Source organism: Vanessa atalanta, chromosome 14 (genome assembly GCF_905147765.1).
Source record: "Vanessa atalanta chromosome 14, ilVanAtal1.2, whole genome shotgun sequence".
NCBI classification, from domain to species: Eukaryota; Metazoa; Arthropoda; class Insecta; order Lepidoptera; family Nymphalidae; genus Vanessa; species Vanessa atalanta.
In genome coordinates this window covers 1,388,840-1,410,216 of record NC_061884.1, presented here as the reverse complement: position 1 = coordinate 1,410,216, position 21,377 = coordinate 1,388,840, and the positions used below count along the sequence as shown (strand labels likewise).

The 21,377-nt window shown below is 37.6% G+C and overlaps 1 protein-coding gene across 3 annotated transcripts in view; it reads left to right on the top strand.

Moving 5' to 3' along the window:
- The window catches only part of LOC125068893 (mitogen-activated protein kinase kinase kinase 9-like), a 54,855-nt gene extending 34,019 nt beyond the window's left edge, over positions 1-20,836 (top strand). Inside the window, exons 2-12 of one of the 3 annotated variants that reach the window (XM_047678257.1) lie at positions 7,643-7,782; positions 10,374-10,566; positions 11,567-11,742; positions 13,207-13,396; positions 13,848-14,018; positions 14,306-14,470; positions 15,915-15,944; positions 18,058-18,147; positions 18,480-18,615; positions 18,796-18,907; positions 19,075-20,836. In XM_047678257.1, the coding sequence (XP_047534213.1) occupies positions 7,643-7,782; positions 10,374-10,566; positions 11,567-11,742; positions 13,207-13,396; positions 13,848-14,018; positions 14,306-14,470; positions 15,915-15,944; positions 18,058-18,147; positions 18,480-18,615; positions 18,796-18,907; positions 19,075-19,593 (1,922 nt within the window). In that variant the 3' untranslated portion in view covers positions 19,594-20,836. Of the gene's footprint in view, positions 1-7,642; positions 7,783-10,373; positions 10,567-11,566; positions 11,743-13,206; positions 13,397-13,847; positions 14,019-14,305; positions 14,471-15,914; positions 15,945-18,036; positions 18,148-18,479; positions 18,616-18,795; positions 18,908-19,074 lie in introns of all 3 variants that reach the window. The other 2 variants (XM_047678259.1, XM_047678258.1) reach the window with 2 other exon arrangements.
- The last annotated feature ends 541 nt before the right edge of the window (positions 20,837-21,377 follow it).

Sequence of the window (21,377 nt, the reverse complement as noted above, 5' to 3'; positions counted from 1 at the left end):
GGTCAGCTAGCATTAATAAAAAAATAACACGAATATTATTTTCAACAAATAAGTAAAAGTAAGCCAACGTTCTTGTGGTTTTCCTCGAATTTTAGAATTTGTTATTGTCTAAACGCTTAATGTATTCGCGGTTGGTTAAACTAAATTTGGTATTCAGCGCATGCGCCGGTGCAAACCGCTTTCCACGTGCACGGGCCCCACGCCAAAATAACGAGACCGCACTCGGTGTCTAATGATATTATGTATACATATACCACATCATACCTTGAAATAATTCCTACGATCAGTTATATATAAAAAATAATATTATTGTTATACTTCGATGGATCCTCGGATGATATCCTCGATAACGGAGTAACGGATAAACGAAGTATCTATTGAACTATTGGCTTTTAAGATTTCTTAAGATTAAAGATCAGTCATCGCAAAGAACTTTCCATTTCGCACTTTTAGCCTGTACAAGGAAACGCCTGGTTAATTATAACTGAATATAATTAATTAATTGTTAAAGAAATAACAATAAGACTTTGTATATTGAAATTCTCGTCAAATTTTTTTATCGGAAATCATTACCTTCCGATTAAGCATGTGAAGCTGTTAGCACTGCCACTGAACCTTTTCCAGTCATGTGACTATCGTAACCGTCATCCGTCAAAGATGATGTTTGATTTGCAAGGCGATATAACGCTGGTATTAAACTCATAATTATCATTATCGATCCCTTGTCCTGCATGAGAAATGGATTTGAAAGATTTTTACGTACCGTCGGCAGCTTTGCGCGCCACAATGTTTGATGCCAATCCCTTGTGAAATTATGGTGCGAATGGGTTCCCTTAAACGTTTGGTTGGTGGTTGATGTTGCCTGTTCGATCGCTACACAAAGATCCATTCCTTGGCTCTTCCGGCTAAGTACCATAACGATATGACGTAATTCTATTCCAATATTAACGAAAGATATAAGGCTCATTGCAATCATATGCAATTTATAACGTGAACAATGATTATGTATATATTCAGTTGTTATAGGAAGATTATCATTGAATCACAAAAAATCGTTTTTGAATAAATAACTAATAAGTAAATAAGCAATGCCTACTTAATCTTTATTAATGCCTGAACTCCGACCTGCATAAATTCAGCTTTCTTGTAAATACCATAAATTAAAATTCTATTCGTTGGTAGTTTTTGTGAATATGACACTTTTTGGTATATGTATGTAGGTAAGTATAAGATTATTCTATTCGTCGATGGACTTACGATATAAATAGTACGGTATATTTAGACAATCTCGATACTCTTTGTACCGAGATTGTCTAAACTATATAAATATTCGTATATTTTGGGAGCCGAAATAGCCTAGTGCGAAAACCTTCATGTATCATAAGAAATTCAACCAATCGTATTAGAGTAGAGCGGTTGAATAAACTCCAGCCCTTCTCCTTCCAAGAAGGCTTGTTCGACAGTGGCATATTTACGGTCTGTTAATTTTTTGAAGTACCAAAAACTGAAATATATTGTCCTAACAACGATATTCATATAGGCCCTTGTCACACGATAAATTATACATTTTCCTCAACAACGTAAAATTAAGTTGTCAATAGTTAATTTGCTACAAAACATTTATTGAGTTCATGTCACATTAGTAAATAACCAAAGTAATATAATAAATAAAATATTTTTTATTATAGTACGTTCTTTGTTATGGCTCAATACAGTTGGAAATGGTAGTGCTAATCATAGTAAATCAGCGTTAACTTTTCAGCGAATTGATTTATCTAAAAGAAACTAGTTTACCAGTAATAAGGATTTGTGCAAGCTCTGGCCAGTGACTGTGTGATACTTTGTATTTTTCATCGTCTCAGATACAATGATTGAAGGCACATTCACGGTGAGGCTAAAATACCAACATCGGTGACCCTGGCTTTCAGGCTTCCTCGTAGGTAGAAGTCGAAGCTGATATGGTGGATATAACCAGCATAATTTATGTCAAAGGAAAAACATAAAATATGTTTCAGGATGATACAAATCAAGTTCTATTTCAAGAGACGTTTAAAACCAACAAGAGCCTATCCTGAATTACAACGACGTACCTATTTAAGTATGTACACGTACTTCATCTTATTAACATAGCTTTGTGAGATATAAAAATAAATTAAAAAAGAATACTATGAATTAATTCTCGATTAAAAGTTTATCTCAATAAAATATCACTAATCAACTCAGAAATTTATCCTACGGGATGTATAGGACATGACGTTTTTGAGAACTGTTTTGTATTGAACATTTCTATTTTTTTTTTTATAAAATAGATATTTTCTTCTAAAAACAACCAGCTTTGCTACTAACAGTTATACACTTACACTCCAGCAATACTATTCAATAATAGAATAGAAAATAAACGAAATTGAACCTAATAAACGTAAACGATCAAAATCGACATCAAATTTATTACTTACTCCTTTATTACGCCTTACGTTCTCCGTAAGTTTTTATCACTAATCAGTAATAATATGGTCGTTAAGAACCATTAATAAATCATTCAACTCTGTAGTTCCAAGTCTCCGATTAAAGACATGAGAGGACCGGATCTATATCCTGTACTTCTATATTTCCCGCACGACAAATGAATTATTCATAATCTTCATCCGAGTGTAGTCACATACCGAAAGGGTAGACGCTAGGCTTTGGATCTTTGCCCACGTTTTATACTTATCCATATCACTTATCAAGTTATTTCAGACATCTTAAGACACGCGGCGGCAGCACGCGGCTAATGTCAGGTTTGCGGAATATATTGGGAATTTGAAATATATGCTTTATATGGCATTTCCATCTTAGTCATTCTCCAGGTTTATATTTTCAATACTATTTCTCAATCACGTTCTTTGATTGATCTACTCGACTGCTTCTATAAATATTTATCATAAATTTATTTGTTTATTTTTAATTCTGATTAGTTGCTACCTAATTATTTTAGATAAGCCTTTTCGAAGTAGTTTAAGATAAAATTTCCCGACGTAAATAAATTGGACATTGTTTATGTATTTATAAGATTTTACTTTGTAATGATCCGAGCAATATCGTTGCGACTATTAAGGTAAGAGCTGAATTCTTATAAATCGTTTAAAAATAATTGATTACGGCTTTGTACACTGCTAAGGCAGCGTCGCTTATAACCGATGCCCTAAAATGGTGTCTTTCTGAGGTTAAAGTACCCAAATTAAAATCACGATGAAAAATTTATGGATATTATCCATTTACTGATTACGGACCCATGACGGATTTTCACTTTGTCCAAGAAATGGAAATGTCTTCATATATTAATGGGTAGAACTGGTTTCTGTCAGATTGTACGTTTCAACATTTCTGGCCGGTACTACAATTATTGCGACTGACTGAGCGATTACGTTGAGTGAGTGAGGGAAGTAGAGATCTTTAATGAATGCTTAATGATTTATGGCGGTTGAAGAATAAAAGCCTCGGCTGGATAAATTATACCTATAGCTTTGTATCACAAAGACATTCTTTGTTTCTAAATGCTTTATCATTTGATAGTAATCTGAGGTTTGCTTATTATTATTTCCTATTCAATCATTGGATAGAGTACAAAACGTAGTGACTACCTGTAATGTCCCACTATTGTGCTACTTTCTCTCCTTTTGAGAAAAGTATTTGGAGGTTATTCCACCACGTTGGTTTGTGTACTTGGCGGGTTTTACCTACTAGACTTAGATTCAATCAGTATCTGTTACTTTCAACAAATCCACATAAAAGGAATTCTTCAATAAAACGTGTATCTATAAGCTTACACAATACCGATGGTTATAACAAGTTTGAAGTTAAAGTTGGTACGTACCGTAATCCTATTAAAGCATCGAGATCAGCCGTCATGTGAACAGTCGGACAGGCGCCGCTGGTTCTTTGTGAAACACCGTGATGGACGTATGAATCGAAATCACGTGCGACTCCTTCCGAGATATGGTAATACAGCTCGCCGGGACATGTTGCCAGTGATGTATTAACGGTTGATGAACTGTAATGATATTTGACAATAATCGTTTTGTGAACGGACGTTACGCCTAATTGGAATCCAAGTCCAGTTTCTAGAAAGTTCTTTAAATTGCGTTAGACCAAAACTCAATAGTTATTTTAAAATTTTACAGTGCGCCAAATTTAACGACCTCCGTGGTCGAGTAGTGTGTATACCGGTTTTCATGGGACGCCACTCCAAGGTCCCGGATTCGATTTCCGGCCGAGACGACGTAGAAAAGGTTTATTAGTTTTCCTATGTTGTCTTGGGTCTGGGTGTATGTGGTACCGTCGTTACTTCTGATTTTCCATAACACAAGTGCTCTAGCTGCTTACATTGGGATCAGAGTAATGTATGTGATGTTGTCCAAAATTTTTTTTTTTTTTATGTAAATGTAAGAGGCAACAGACTGGCATTTTCACTACCAGATAGTTAGTGATCATGTGATCAGGCACATACATGATATTTCAACATTGGAACGTAAGGAGTCATTTCCCTTGTGCTTATTACACAAGCTCACTCACTCTTCAAACGGGAGTACAATAATACTAAGTACTGCGGTTTAGTGGTAGAACTCCTACCATAACCAACGATCGCGTGTTCAAATGCTTAATCATTTTATTCGTGTTCATCATACAGATTGTAGCTCGTGCAAGCTCACCTGGATAAATAACGCCCACTCGTCAATTATTCTACCCCCAAACATCAATGCGTGTAATTCTGTATTCCCGTTTGAAAGGTCAGCCAGTAATTACGGCCTCATAACATCTTAGTACCCATGGATAGCGCTGTATCAGACGTGTGAGTAATAACTTATATGGGGACAGTGGTTATAAACAGGGATGACTATCCTTTCGGTAGTTACGTAACAGTTACATTTGTAGGTTATATGCTAGGTGACGTGAGTTAGCGTTAAAGAATTAAATAGATTTATATTCTAAATAGACTTCGACTCGGTACTAATGCTTTTCTCTAAGCAAGCTGGTGTTTTATTATGTCGTTTCCTAAAAAAATGAGCCGAGATGGCCCAGTGGTTAGAACGCGTGCATCTTAACCCAGGCAAGCACCACTGAATTTTCATGTGCTTAATTTGTGTTTATAATTCATCTCGTCCTCGGTGGTGAAGGAAAACATCGTGAGAAAACCTGCATGTGTCTAATTTCAACGAAATTCTGCCACATGTGTATTCCACCAACCCGCATTGGAGCAGTGTGGTGGAATATGCTCCAAACCCTCTCCTCAAAGGGAGAGGAGGCCTTAGCCCAGCAGTGGGAAATTTACAGGCTGCTAATGTATGTAAAAAAATGTAATGTTTCCTAATAAAAATAAGAAAGCAAATATTTAAGTACAATTTATATTTGTTTAACAATACGCTTAACTTAAACCTTTCTCATAACTAACGAGTAAGGATCTTAATTTTCAATGAAGCAAGCGGGGCGTATCGTAAAGCTGTTTATGTTGCTGGTCACGTAACAAAACAGTACGGGAAATACGCCTCGGCGTTTCCGAAGGTCACTTTTCTTCGGCTCTTTATGATTTTTTAATAGTTCACGTGGCCACACGCTACCGTGTCTCGGTGAATTTGTAGCATGTTATCAATTTTGATAAGAAATGTTAAGGCGTTTATTTAATACTGACATATTTCCATATAAATACATTTATTGTAAAGCTATTTTTTTTATTAAATACTAACATGTATAATGTATATGACTGGTATTCGCCCGTAGCTTCGCTCGCAATTAAGGGGGTAGTCGCCAAGTGTTAAGCATAAAATAGTATCCTATATACCTTGACGTTTAAGCTTGTTTCTATACCAAATTTCAAATTCAAATTCGGTTCAAAATGGTTTGACCGTGAAAGAACAACAGACGGACATATACATTTGCATTTATAATATTAGTATACTCCGATTTATTGATACCTAACTACGATCTCTTATCTAATATAATCTGTTCGTTCTTCTGGAACGATTTAAAAAAGAGCAATATTTCAAAAAAGTACATAGTTAGTTTGGTGGGCTGTTAAGACTTTTACAGTTAGGTCATCTAAGTTTAGTTCGGTTCTAACGTTTGACCTAAATGTCACAAATCGATTTCCAATGCCAGTAATAGGAAAGAAACAGCTTTCAAGCTAAAGTTCAAGAGATTTTCATCAATACCACAAATGTACGTTCGTGAAATAGTTTTTATTTTATGAAATAGTTTGGCGGAACTGCAAATGGGACAAACCTAATGGTAAGTGGTCTCCACCGCCTATAGACATTGTCGCTGTAAGATATATTAACCATTCCCTACATCGTCACCAACCTTGTGAACTAAGATGTTACGTCCCTTGTGCCTGTCGTTACACTGGCTGACTCACCCTTCAAACCGGAACACAATAATACTAAGTATGACTGTTTGACTGTAGAACATCTAATGACTTAATATTCAAGATTTAACGTTTAATATAAGACGTAAATTACGCCTACGTAAAATTAAATTGCATGAAAAATGTCTAAAAACATACTTACAATATTCTGTTGCAAAAGTTCATTTGTAATTGGACCATGGCATGCAATCAATAGAGTTACCTCATAAAACACCCTCATGCAAACATTTAGGTCACGCAGACTTCGTTTTAAGTCCAACCCACTGCAAACCTACGTCTGTACAACGATTTGATCAATGTTGATACATTTTTTATAACCAGCATTTAAACGTTACTCTACGTTTATTTTTTTAGTAGAATTGTTTTAGTGGTTTGGATAACGATCGTTTTAGAAAGATCTTAACGTGCATTAACTACCCAAAGTATCGTTATAGTTTTGTTTAAACGTTCAGAACTCTCAAGTAAATTAAGTCTATAATTTATAAATGAATACATAATATAAGTACAAATAATAAGGAATTTAAAACATTGAATCGTAACAATTTGGTGTAGTCTTAGCTTAACGTGCTTTTTAGTCGACGCTTTGTCAATTTCCTGACAACGCAGTCGTATATAGATTTTATAAATTATTATAGTAAAATAATGCTTGTTACAGACATCACGCACAATAAAATAAAAAGAAAATAAAAAAGCTTTCGTTCTAAATTTATAAGCTACGAGTTGTCGCCCGTAGCTTCATTGCGTTTTAGTTCTTAGTTGTCAGGTGTTAAATGGAGTTAAGACTTGCTTAATACCAAATTTTATTAAATTCAGTACAGTGGTTTGGCCGCGATAGAGCAACAGACTTACATTTATAATTATAAATAAAACTTAATAACTATTCTCATATTTTAATCCGTACACATTGAGATTTTTGCTATTTTAGAAGCCATTGTTTGCAAAGGGATTTAATGTACGATGTCGTAGTTTTTCTTATACTACTATGTACTTTCAAAATCAAAATATTCTTTATTTAAGCAGGCTCATAAAACACCTTTTGAATCGTCATGGCACAGTCTTCCACCGAGAAGAACCGAAAAGAAACTCAGTAGTTACTCCTTTACATAATTTTAACTTGAGTATAATAAATGCTTCATTATTATACTCAAGTTACTAGTAAAGTTACTCATGTATTTTGTCCAGAATTTCGTAGATATTTTCTAATTCTTATCGATTAATGCTAAATCGATCGTTTTGTTACAGTACTGCTCAGCGAAACTATACTGCCTGATGATAATCTCGAAGACAAGACCCTTAAAATAACGGATTTCGGCCTAGCCCGGGAAGTGTACAAGACCACTAGGATGTCTGCCGCTGGTACATACGCCTGGATGCCGCCCGAGGTAATTATTAACGAATCAATCTGTATAAAGAAATTTCGATGTTATAAATCTTATCTGAGATAATTGTAATTCGATAAACTAATTAGCGTATTATTGGGTGTTTGCCCATATTAGGTTTAACTGATCAGTTAGGTATAATTTGCATTGTACGGATACACCATTTCTTGCACTATTAATGATGCATAGAATCAATAAGAATTTAAAATTACAAATCAAATAAATTAACTATTACACTCCTAAAAACTTAAGACAGTTATAGCGCGATTTAAAGAACAATTAACGCCATCTATTAACGATAAAATAAAACTAACTATTTTATGGACTTACCCCAACTTACTATTGGTTTTTGTAAATGGAATACTTGTGTATCTTATTCGTGAAATGTCGCAAACCGACTTACACTTCGCTATTTTGATGCGTGTTGTGTGCTCACTAGATGTTATAATTGTTATAGTCGTATGTAATGTCGCATATCACTTTCTGACATTTCACGGTTGTGTTCTGCTGTGAATGACGTGCCTCTCGTGAAGACTGACATGTTTAGTTTTTGGATAAATTAAGTGTTCACAACACTAAAATTAGTATTGAGGATATTTGTTATAAATATATCTTACAACGTTGTTAAATACTTAATATTTTTGATCGAGTAGTGTGTTCACCGGTTTTAATGGGTACGCCACTCCGAGGTCCCGGGTTCGATTCCCGGCCGAGACGACGTAGAAAAGGTTTATTAGTTTTCCTATGTTGTCTTGGGTCTGGGTATATGTGGTACCGTCGTTACTTCTAATTTTCCATAACACAAATGCTTTAGCTACTTACATTGGGATCGGAGTAACGTATGTAATGTTTTCCGATATTTATTTATGTAACTTATATCCAATTAGTAATGACGACAACGATGACGGTAAAATGCCAAGATAGTGTCTTGTTATGTAACTGAAAAATTATTGTTCATGTGTAAATACTATTCAGTACTGATTTAATACCGTAGCGCTCATTGAAATGAGTATTTTTCATTAAAAACTGTCAAGATGTTTTGTTTATGTAGCAAATGTATTAATAATAATACATAACCCCTAACAGTTTTACAAAGCAGCTAGAAGAGTCGAGGTTCTTGTTATAATTCCACTTAAGGTTAGGGTGTATATTTAAGGTTAAAGCTAACTTGCCCTAACATAAGCTATTTCGCATGGCGAAGGCGTGATCTTTAGTAGTTTTTCTTAAACGTGCGGCTATCCAACAGAATGTTGTTCAGCTGTTTGTCTAACGAAGCTGATCAAGCAATTCATATCCAACATAATCTTCTATCATTTTAAATCTCAGAAAATATAACAACCATACACTTGAAATTTGCTTTGACATCGGCTAAGAACGGCTTTTTACGAAACTCCACCCCTAAAAGCGTTGAACAAGGCTTGAAAGTTTGTGTTTTATAAATTTCGCGAGGGTAAAGCCTGAAATTCAAATAGTATATATATATCAATAATTATAATGGCAATTTTCGGAATTTTATAGAAATAAATGAGCTGCAACGCCATCTAGTGGTGAAGATTATCTTATACTAGGGACCCTTCACACGCAATGCTGATACTAAATAGCTGTATTGTGGGTTTTTGTGGGCTGTTTTTTGTAGACCTTTTTAAGGTGTACAATGCTGTAGTACATTATTTTGATCTATCTCGTAGCGTTCAGCCAGCGTTTGCACTGTAACAAAAAAAAGTGTTTATATATGACATCGCATGAAACCTCTAAAAATATCAGTGTTTCTCTACTAATGCATGTATTATACTGATAAACCATCCTCTTGAATCACTCTTTCTATTTAAAAAAAGACCGCATCAAAACACATAGGGACAGACAAACAGCGGGAAGAGATTTTGTTTTGTACGATGTAGTATATACGACTTGCGCATATTCAAATGTGTTGTTATTAAAATGACAGAGACCTTCACGCTGCTTCCGATAATTGTACAAAGTTTCGAATGAATCGAATTAACTTAACAATACTTACATAAAAATTATATCGCTCCGGCCGTTTCATTGACAATAATTAATATCTATTATCTTTAATAGACCTTGTTGAGTAGAAATGTTCCAACTCACACTAACACTAATAAAACTTATTAATATTTAAAATAGTAAACATTTTTTATAGTGACAACACTGTGAACTATAGTCTATTCCAACCTCATGAGTACACATGCGAATTTATATCATCGGTCGAGAGTTTGAATAATCTGTGATACTCATTAGGGATTAACGAAAAAAAAAAATAAGTTTTGAACGTAGGCGAAACTTTTATCGGAACGGAAGTAAAATTAAAATTAGATATAAGTAATTAGTAGTTAGATGTCGAAATATCGAGCTCCACCAAATAAAAATAAAAACCATGGTAAATATCCCGTTTTAAATGCTGATTAGATAGAATATTCAAAAACTGCACAATGTGAACGTTTTAAAAAAAATATCGTGTATCATTAACATACGAAGTACATATACTTCGAATTCGTCCAGGCTCTCAACGATCCTAACAATTTTTCTATTTATAATATTAATAAATGATTTCAATGTACTCTATGTTTTCATTAAAGGTGATAAAAAACTCCACCTTCTCTCACGCGTCCGACGTGTGGTCCTACGGTGTACTTCTATGGGAACTGCTGACGGGCGAAACGCCATACAAGGGGATCGATGCGTTAGCCGTAGCGTACGGCGTCGCGGTGAACAAGCTGACATTACCCATACCGAGCACGTGTCCGGAACCATGGAGAGTGTTGATGGAAGGTAGGAAAATATGTATATTTATTACATAAATCGCATTGAATCTTTAAAATAACACGCAACACTTCACTTTGTTGGTGCAAACTCATCTGCCGTCATGTGACGGGTAGAATTGGTTGGGTAGAATATGTATTCTACCCAACCAATTCAATAATTTTTATTCAAACAACAATACTTAGGATCGTTGTGTTCCGGATGGAAGGGTGAGTGTGTTAAAGTTAACAGGGGACATAGTATCTTAGCTCCCAAGGTTGGTGCTGCATTGGCGAATTGCCTGTCTGTCCACTATATTATAAAATAAAATGTGTATACCTATATAAGTTACGAAAAAAATGATGCGATCTTTAACTCATAAAATTATTACTTACGAATGAATTGCCCGATAATGTAAAGTACAGATATGATCGTGATTACAATTTGATTGACATTGAACGAAGTAGATTTATAAGGTATTAGCGAACTAGAAATAATACTTAAAAGTTTGTTTAGTATATTCAAAAAACGATTCGCTTACTTTATAATAAGTTTACGTATGTATATGCGTAAATTCAGTCACAAAGAACATAACATCTTAGTTCCCGAGGTTACTGGCGCATTGGCGATGTAAGGTATGGTTAATATTTTATAACAGCGCCAATGTTTTAGCGATGGTGACCTCTTACCATCAGGTAAAAAAAATGTACAGTATTTTATTAAAACGTTTAACATAAAGGGTTGTCATCCCCATCATTCCCTTGCTATAAGTGTCAGAGATATGAGATTAATTGTATGGATATTTTAGGTAAGAACTCGTCATTGGATTTATGTGCAGTTATCTCATATGCTTAAACGGCAAAACCATACTCTTCGTTATTAGTTTCGGAAACGTTAGCAAGCCCATGTGGCCTTTGAATTACACCTTCTAGAGAAATCGATTATTCGTAAGTAGGACAAATCGTTTCTTGAATATAAAAACAAAATGATTGTGTTAATTTTGACTAAATATATATTCATTCTGTTATAGCGTGCTGGCTTTCCAATCCTCGCGAAAGGCCCTTATTCCCCGAGATCCTGACACAGTTGGAGAGGATCAGGCAGTCGGAGTTCACACGAGCGCCTCACGAATCTTTTCACACGATGCAAGACGGTTGGAGGCTCGAGATCGAAGAAGTTTTGCGTGATCTCAGGAGAAAGGAGAAGGTTCGTCTGAATTTAGTGTTAAATTTATTTAAATTCCGATAACAGTTTCGTCGACGTTCAAAACGCAAATTTTTGTAAATCCATAGTGATCCATAGATCCATAGATTAATCAAGCTCTCGACCAATGATATCGCGTCAATTTGCTGTCAGATATTGTTTATTTGGCTTTTCTTCTTTTGTGGTTGGATTAAATTATTCATACTATGTTAGAGAAAAGCCGATAATTTCAACTGTCCTAGCTCGAAAAAGAGGAGAATTTCTTTTCATGTCTGTTCTTCAATCTAAAAATTGTACATAGACCTCATGGTGCCCGTGTGAAACCGGGATGGGTAGCTAGTTTAAATTATAAATTAATACAATATAGTATATATTTTAAACTAACCGACTACATTTTGATATTATCTTGTAACATTGTATAAAGGTGTATGACTATGCTTTAAATATTAAGTAGGAATATCACACTAAGTTCAATGGAATGCTACTGATGGTATTGATTTCATATTACAAGAAACACTCGAATGTCTGCGAATGTTTTTATACATTAGTTCGTATTATTAACATCGGACTCTGTTTTTCCTCAAAATGCTTACATAGGAATGCAGAACTATCGAAGAGGTTAGTGTTCAATATTCATACTAAACTTGGATTATTTTCAACGTTTTTTTGTTTTTTCTTCATATTTTTTTATTATTTTAGTATGTGGTTATATCATTATCAAACAACTGCCTAGTTTGTCTAGTTGCTAGATATACGGTCGGTGATTCCGTTGTTATGGATTTAAATACCATGTAAGGACGAAAAAACATTTTGCTGTTACCTAAAGTTCTCAGTAAAAACCTGGAGTCTCGAAGTTGGAAGGGTCTGAATTATTTCCAGTCGCCGTCCCATCCTATTATGAGAGTGAGGGAGTAAAGAGTGCTTCTGTACTTTTGTGTTTGCGCACACACTTTTTCGCTATAATATTTTCTGCGCAGATGGGTAGTCTCCCATAAGAATGATCGCAGTGGTTGAAATCAGCCAGGAGAACGTAACATCATCATGGTTACTCTTGTTCCTTCGATGATGACCTCCTGACGAAAATTTCCCCTGTCCCATGGGCTTATGAGTGTGAAGGAAAAGACTGCGCCTGTGTTAACTGACAAATTTGTACACTTTAATATGCCTTGGACGAATTACTCTCTATCTGTCTGTTTCAATCTCTCTTTTGAGAAGTATTGCATTTAATGAAGTAAATCAAAGGGACTTCATCATAGGTCACCAAAATGTTGACGCTTTTAATGGTGATGGTACCACCCGATAAAAAATAAGATGGGATGGGGTGGGTGTGTTGTACTTAGCCGGAAATCGCACTACAATGACTCTTAAATATTTCCTAGATTTTATATCTTTTTTTTTGTTTAACATCATCAACACGCTAGATCTTTAACGGCTCAATGTTAAAATATACTATCAAATAAATTCCAGGAGCTTCGTTGTCGGGAGGAAGAACTAACTCGTGCTCAGTTACAACAACGTCTAGTCGAGCAGAATCTAGCGCAGAAAGAGAGGGAGCTAGAGATGAGGGAGATCGATCTAGCAGCGAGGGAGTTGCACATACTAATCGTTGCGAGCAACATGTCGCATAGTCAGCCGCCACAGCCTAATAAACGAAAAGGTATTATTAAATATCTATAATTAATACGTAAGTATCTGATTAATCATGTAGGTCAACCAATGTCTCAGTACTGAGTCACAAAATTATAGTTTAAATATTTTCTTTATTAAGTCTATACAGTTATTGTTTGAAGAAGCAATTATGTTATCCAATAAATATATCGGGTCACGATACAACATGTGCACCGGTCGAGCGCTGACTAGAGAGTGTCCCTAGTTGGCATGTTCCTTCTTTTATACTGTCTGAGAATCAACTGGCGACCGTAGCACGTGTTGTTTACAACTGCTCGATGAGATTTGTCGACCGCCGTCAACTATGTTCCTGTGTTGATAAAACTTTATTTGATGTTAGATCATTGACAACGCATCGCAGTGACAAATCCGACCAATCTGGACTTAAGATTCTGATTAACACAAATACAAACACATTATCCAGCTAACTTATATTCCAGGCAAATTCAGTAAGATAAAGTTGCTCAAGAAGGACACGATCTCCTCTCCGCTCGACTTCCGGCACACCCTGACCGTGCGACCGTCGGAGGACGAGTGCAGCGTCAAACAGCTGGTAGCCGTCGCCAAGGACACCCCGCCCGGGTCTCCCGCCATCATGAGAGCCATCGCGCGTTAGTATTTCCTCCCCGACCGACGTTCACTAGTAATGTCTCTCTCGATTATATGATTGAATGAGATCAATAGTCCAGGAGTGTCGGGGTCTGAAGTCATACAAGTCATTTTTTTAACGAGTCAATGGGGAAAACCTTCGAAAGGTACATAATTCTCTGCTAACTCGGCCCGACTTCTAGACTATTGATCTCACTCGTGAGCCCACACGCCGCGCCCGGCGCGCACTCCCCGGAGTGGCCGCGCCGTGCTGTGGTGGGGTGTGGTGCTAGAGCTGGTCGGCCCGCAGTGCCGGCGGACGGCGTGAAGGGCAAGACGTGGGGCCCGTCCACCGGGCACCAGCGCGCGCGCGCGCACCTGCCGCTGCCCGCGCTGCGGCCGCGCGCGCACCGCCCCTCCACCTCCGCGCCGCACCTGCCGCCGCACGCCTCGCCCGCGCGCCACCCGCTGCCAGGTACCCGCCGCCCCTTGCCCCTCTGACTGGGACGTTTTCAGGTATATTTCTTGGTTCTCGTGTCCCCGCCCCGTCGACGGGCCTCGTGTAAATTGCTCGTCTAGAATGTAGACCCAGTCTCTCGCCCCGCCTCCGATTTCCGACCGGTGACCGGGCCGCGTCCGTCTCGGGACCGGTGCGGTCGGCGCACGTCCCAAAATAACCAAAACCCGGGCCGCAGGCTTAGCGATAGGCGCGATCGAGGAACCGAAGCGAAAACCACGAAAGTCGAAATCGCAAGTTCGAGCGCCGAAGGCCGACCTCGCCAAGAAGCGCAGCGGCAGCCACGACGACCTGCTGCGCGAGCGCGAGCCGCGCCGCCACCGCTTCCTGCTGTGCTCCGCCGCCGCGCCGCCCGCCTCCCCGCCGCCCGCGCCCGCCGCGCCGCACTACGACACGGTGTTCGACGCGCCGCCGCGCAAGCCCGACGCCAAGAGGAACTTCCTCAAGAGCATCCGCTCCAACAGCCTGGCGGGGCTGCGGGCGGTCGCCGGCGGGCTCTCCTCCGAGACGACCGAGCTGCTCCGGGACGAGTAGCGCGCGAGCGGGTCCGAGTGGAGGCTCCGCGAGCGATCTACGTAGCATTTTCATTTGCATGGCGACTCCGATCCGGTCGTGCGATACTCGTCCCTGGGCGTCATTTTTAATCTGTAAATATACTAGTAAATGAAGTTCCATGGATTTGATATTAGTACGTAATATAGATTAAGAATAAAAAATAAATAAAAAAAGACTTATTTTCCTTAGGTTTACTTAGTAGTAGCTTTAAAATCAATATTTGTCGAATGTAATTCTATTCAATTCTCCAAGAAATCGACAACGTAAATAAATTTTATAATAAATAAAATAATTTCATATATCTTCCATTCAAAACATGTAGCGAAGCTAATTGAAACGGGCAAAATCGATTTTATTTTTATTAAATAGAATAAGTAGCGATTGGACTTGAATAAAAAAAAATTGTAAAAAAATTGCATGAAGTTAAAAATCTGTGTTTAATCTGTAATACTATGATTTACGCCGCATTTATCTCACTAGATATAATTTAATATTAAGACTATGTTATTATTTGACGGAATGTACGTAGTTACGTAGATATCAACGATTTGTGTTCATATAGAAATTGCTTTTTTTGATTAAAAATCGAAATAGCATAAAGAAAATCTCAAATTTTTGGTTAATGTGGTATAAACTTAGGTTAGTTTGATTAGATATTTATCTCTTAAAAGACTTAAATGTGAATCAAAATCGGTCGACTGAAAATAATTTAACGTCTTGCCAATTTTAAAAACATTTTAACTTCGAGCGGTAATATTTAACGGAAGTAAATTTTGATGTGATTCTTTTGCAGTTTTAATCTGTGGTTTTATCATTTTTTTTTTTCTTTTATTTTCTTGCTGCAAAGGAACGTCTCAAGATAGTCTGCCATATCCCTGTAAGTACATTTTAATTGAATTTACATATTATATCAGAGGAAAATAGCCTTTATCACAATGCAAAAGGAACTACTATAAAAATGATTGTTTTTTTTTTTTTTTTAAACATTTTACTGGATGACATGTCACAAACAGTGCATTTTAAATAATCTGTACGTAATGTGAATTGTTGCAGATTATAGACATATCAATGTAATTTAGTTTTTTTTTTTATTATTATTATTTAAAATTAGAAAGACTTGGATACGATTGTCGTGTGATATTCGAATTTGTGGATTAACTGTTGATTTTTTACTTTTTTTTTGTATTCGTTTGATTTTTTTTTTATTTTGTAAATTGTAAGCATTTGTTTGCTTCCAGCCTGTCTTTCTATAGTTAGTTAAAGATAAGCGCTATGCATGCTTCTCAGTTCATAGTTAAGCTATAATCGATATGTCATAAGTTATACCTATATATGTATTTGTCGTACTTACTTATTTGTTAGTTCGTATGATATGCTTCGTCTCATATCACCATGTGGCACGCTTTCAAATGTTTACAATCGTTGTGGTGACGTGTAAATGAAAGTCTATGGGATTTCTTAATAGATTTTTTTTTTTTTTATTTGATAATTCCGAATATTTCATAATTTTAGTCGACGGAATCGTATAGGCTTTCAATATTGACGGTAGGTGAAATTTTACGATAGTACAAATAAAACTTTCCGCTGTAACATTCGACGGTAACATCCTGTGGTGGTGGACGCGCGACAAACACTAGAGGCTCCGATGTCGATTAATAAATTCTAGAACTATGAATACGAATACACAGATTAATGCCCTCTGTAAAAGATTATAAACAGAAACTCTTCGGTGATCTGGTTCTCTATAGTTATTATTAATTAGTATTTTTTTATATATTAAATAAACCTTTTCCATAAAATCGACTCTGGTGTATTCTTTTAACATGGGTGTACTAATCAAATAGCAACTAACAAACCCTTTAACAATATAAAGAGAGAGAAAGAATATTTTATCTGTCATCGATAAAATGCAGATTAAAAAAACGGTGAAGGGTGAAACTGAAGTGAATATAAAAATCAGCTTGCGCTTGCCTCGCTCCGGCCACTTAATCGGGGGAGATGTGAAGATGACGTATAAACAATAACGATTAACAAAAATAATAAGTGCCAATGAAAAGTTTATTTTGCACACGTAAGTATAATAGTTTTATTTTTATTTTTGTGTCATCATATCCTCCATGTTGCTCATTGTTTAGAATGAACTGTTTGGCATGCGTAGATAATAGATTATACACACAGCATGTGATTTTATGAACACTGTAGACCGTAGCGTTTGTGTTAACACTTTTTTTTTCTATTTTTAAATTTCGAATGTAAAATTGTAAGTTATTTCCTGTCTGAAGTGTCTGAATTTAGATTCAAATTTCTCTCCCGTTATGTCTGAAATGTTATTATTGTATTCAACTACAATTGTATATTTTAGTACTTGTCAGTATTTTTTATTGAATTTACCATGTCGATAATATTTAGTATGAAAATTGTATTTTAAACCGCAAATTATTTGAATTTGTTTTGATTATTAAAAATACAAATATTAAATTATGTTAAATTACAGAAAGTTTGATATCTAATATAATAATTGTAATAACATAATATAAAAATATCTAACAAAGCAAATAATAACTCTTCTGTTGTTTAAAACGTGTTAAATCGTTTCAATAGTTTTCATAAACTAGCTTGACGAATTCATGAATGAAACAAATAGTATTCATGTATTTGACAATATGCTTCTACTTAACAGTCCGTTTCAATGCAAAGCATTGATAACAATCGTTCAAATACAAATCCGATGTCGTATATTCATGAGCCGTCGTCTGTCGTCTATATTAAAAAAAAAAACTGTCAAACTTTTGACGTTATATTTTGACATTTATCTTTTTACAATTTGTCGTCGTATTTTAATTGTTATTGAAACGGACTTGATAAAGAATTTGCTTAATAATTTTCAACTTTATGAATGTGATCACAGAAGTCATTTTTACACAGCACGCACTAGTTATAGTACTAACCTATGTTTTCCATTCACATAGGTTGTTTTCTTCCTTACACAGACTTCAGTCCCGACGACTGGGGGCCCGAGTACCCTCTGAGTTCATCTTCTCGTTATACCATACCGATGCCTACTTTATACAGTACTGAAGGTGAGTTTATGGACGTTGTTGTGGAATTATTGTAAACTTTTGATGAATAATTTTGACATAATTAATCAGCTCTTGTGTCAGTCGACCAGCGTGAACTGGTACAGACACTTGAGTGTGCCCCCGAAGTTCGATTTATTGGAAACAAATGTTTAAATTACAATTTACAATTTTTTTTGTATGCATTGAGTGAGCTCCGGTACTGTACTAAATTATTTTTTATATCTTATCGTTTTCTTTATTAAAAAAATGCACCATTGTGAAGCCGGGGCGGGTCGCTTCTCTTTCGTAAAATAGTAATGTTCATGACATATTTGACGCCCGTCCGTCCGCAGGCTACAAGTACAAGAAGCCCAGCATCATCGAGCTGGTGCTGTACAACCTGGCGGCGCTGCTGGGCGGCGTGGCGGCGGGCTACGACCTGCGCGTGTCCAACGTCAGCCCGCTGCACCCCACGCTGCAGCCGCACCGGTACCCGCCGCCCTATATTTTTAACCATTTTGTCAGGCGTCAGTCAGGCATCCTACTCTCCTTGGTTGATATTTCTTAGACAGAAGGATTCTTGAATCAAAATACCTTTATAATTTTATGATAAAGTTATCTCGATAATTATAATTAAAATTAAAAGAAATACATCGTCGACGTCCACAGCCCGGAGATGGAGCCCGAGGTGGTGTACGAGGGCTACGGGTTCGCGCACAACACGTACCACGGGCCCGCCAGACACCTGCGGGCGCCGCTCAACGCGCTCACCGGCGCCGCGGTAAGGCGAAGTCATTGAATAATTTGTGAAAATAAATAACTTAGTACATTTACGCTTAAACTATAATTTGAATATATAATGGTTTTTTATATTCGGGGCAATAATAAATGTTTCGAGCAACGCATAACCGACGTTCAAATCTGTAACGGGTGCGCGTCACGTTCCAGCTGCCGAGTCTGCAAACGGAGGAGCAGAAGCCGCTGCGCTTCACGGACTCGCCGTCGTCGTACGCGCCGTCCGCGCAGGCCGCCTCCACCTCCGGCCGCGGCACCGCCCACTCCTCGCAGGCCTCGCCGCGCCTCGCCGACCTCTACCTCGACTACCGCGAGCACTTCCAGCCGCCGCCCGAGCGCCTCGACCTGTTCTACCGCGCCGACCCGTTCGACGAGTTCGAGGCGCGCTCGGCGTCCGAGTCGTCGGCCGGCGACTCGCACGCCGACGAGTCCCCCTCGCGCCGCTACTGGGCCCCCCGGCCCGCGTGCCTGGGCCTGGAGCCGCCGCGCCTGCGCTCCAGCCTGAAGAAGCTGCGGCGCCCCGCGTCCCCGCCGCCCGCGCCGTCCGCGCCCGCGCCCACGCCGCCCGACAGCGCCGGCGCCAGCGAGACGGACAGCAGCTACGCGTCGGCGTCGGGCTCCGCGTCGGGCTCGGCGCGCGTGCGCTTCAGCCCCGACGCGCGGCGCTCGTAGCGCCGGCCCGGGGGCTTCCGCGACTACCTCGTGTGAGCCCCTCCGCCGCTCGTTCTTTTCTGTTCGATTGTGAAGAGTACAAATATATGTTAAGACGTTCGAGTAGTTTCCGGTGTCTCGGGCGGGCATCGTGTGTATATTTGGACCGACGGTGATGTATCGTGTAAATCTATTATGCGTTTTGTACAAAAAAGATCAAACGGTGGATATTTTTTACAAAAATATCGTAATGATGTAGTTTTAACGTAGGCAGCTTTTGTATCCCCCTGTGAGGTGTAAATTAGAAAAAATATGTACCTAGTCTGGATTTCGCATATTAGCATATCCACATACTGATATTGTATCCGATATTAGTCCCCGCGTATCGAACGGGACGCCCGCGTGCGACGGACGGCCGGCGGCCGGCCGGCTGCGCGGACGGAGGCCGCGACCGGACGCGGTTCGGATATCGTAAGCGATCAAAATTAATTATAAGGTGTATATCGAAAATTAATATTAAAATTAGCTTTGATATTATTAGCAAAAAAACCAGTGCCTAAAGTATGCAGGAACGGTTTTGAGAGATTTGATGCGAAAAGTAATTCTTATGATGATATCGACCATTGGTATTCCGAGACCGGGCCAGTAAGTAACACGCTGTATAAAGGATATTTTTTTTTGTTTATTTACGTGCAATAAGGTAATTATTTGCGTCCATTTTAATTTTATTTTTATTATAAAACAAATATATTAAATATCGTCGTGAATTATCAGTATTTCGTGCAGTATTCGAGGTCTATACAGTAACGTAACTTATTTTGTACATACACGATGTGAGCGATCTGCCTCAGTGCCAATACCGACACGTTTCGTTTTCAATTTGTGTTAAAACGAACGATTTGTTTAACACGTTAAAATGAAATATAATTGTAAAACACTGTAAATAAATGAATTCACGGCGCGTTTACTTAAAAAAGCTCTAGTCTTGAATTATTTTTTATTTAATATTATAATCCGGCAAGTGTTGAGTAGTTACGAGTGACTGGCGGAATTGTTCCTCACGGACATTTGATTATATAATTCGGCATTCCATTGTTTCGTGCAAACCTAACATTCCATATTATTTGAACGTGATATTATGCTCAGTTAAGCGTTTTAGGCGAATGTATTGTAATCGAAGGTTCTGTGTGCCAATAACAAGAGACGGGAGATGCCTTAAATCTGTAAGTTAAACCGACAAATAAAAAATAGATTAAGCTTTTTACATTGTGTTGTTATTGCCATACCTTCCTGTGTCCTTCTTTGTTGAACACTTGCTCCTGTGACGACTCTCTTAGAGAAATTAACGTGCTTCAACATCTCGTGCAGTAGACTAACTCTCATTCTGATGTTCTACTGGCGTTTATAAAGAGAATATGTACAGATATCTTAGCACCTTGAGACATCTCTATAACGGGTATCTCTTTAAAGTTGTGTTTTATTTTAGCTTTGTGATTTTTTATTGCTTACGTCATTTGCCAGCCCCACTTATGAGGAATTGTTTTTTGTATAGGTTTTACAAAATAAGAAAACACTATCTTAATAGGTACTAACTAACTTATACTGAAAATTTCGTGGAATCTTCTTTAAGCTGATTTTAAGTACGTAAGTATTATCTTTGAAGAACTTTTACAGATTATAATGTATAGATATAATTTCTGAGGAAGCTATTACGTTTGGAGTGTGGTACTGTCAACTCGTATATTTATATAGTTACGAAATACTGTTTCATATTTTTTTTCATATTAATTATATTTAATTCATCG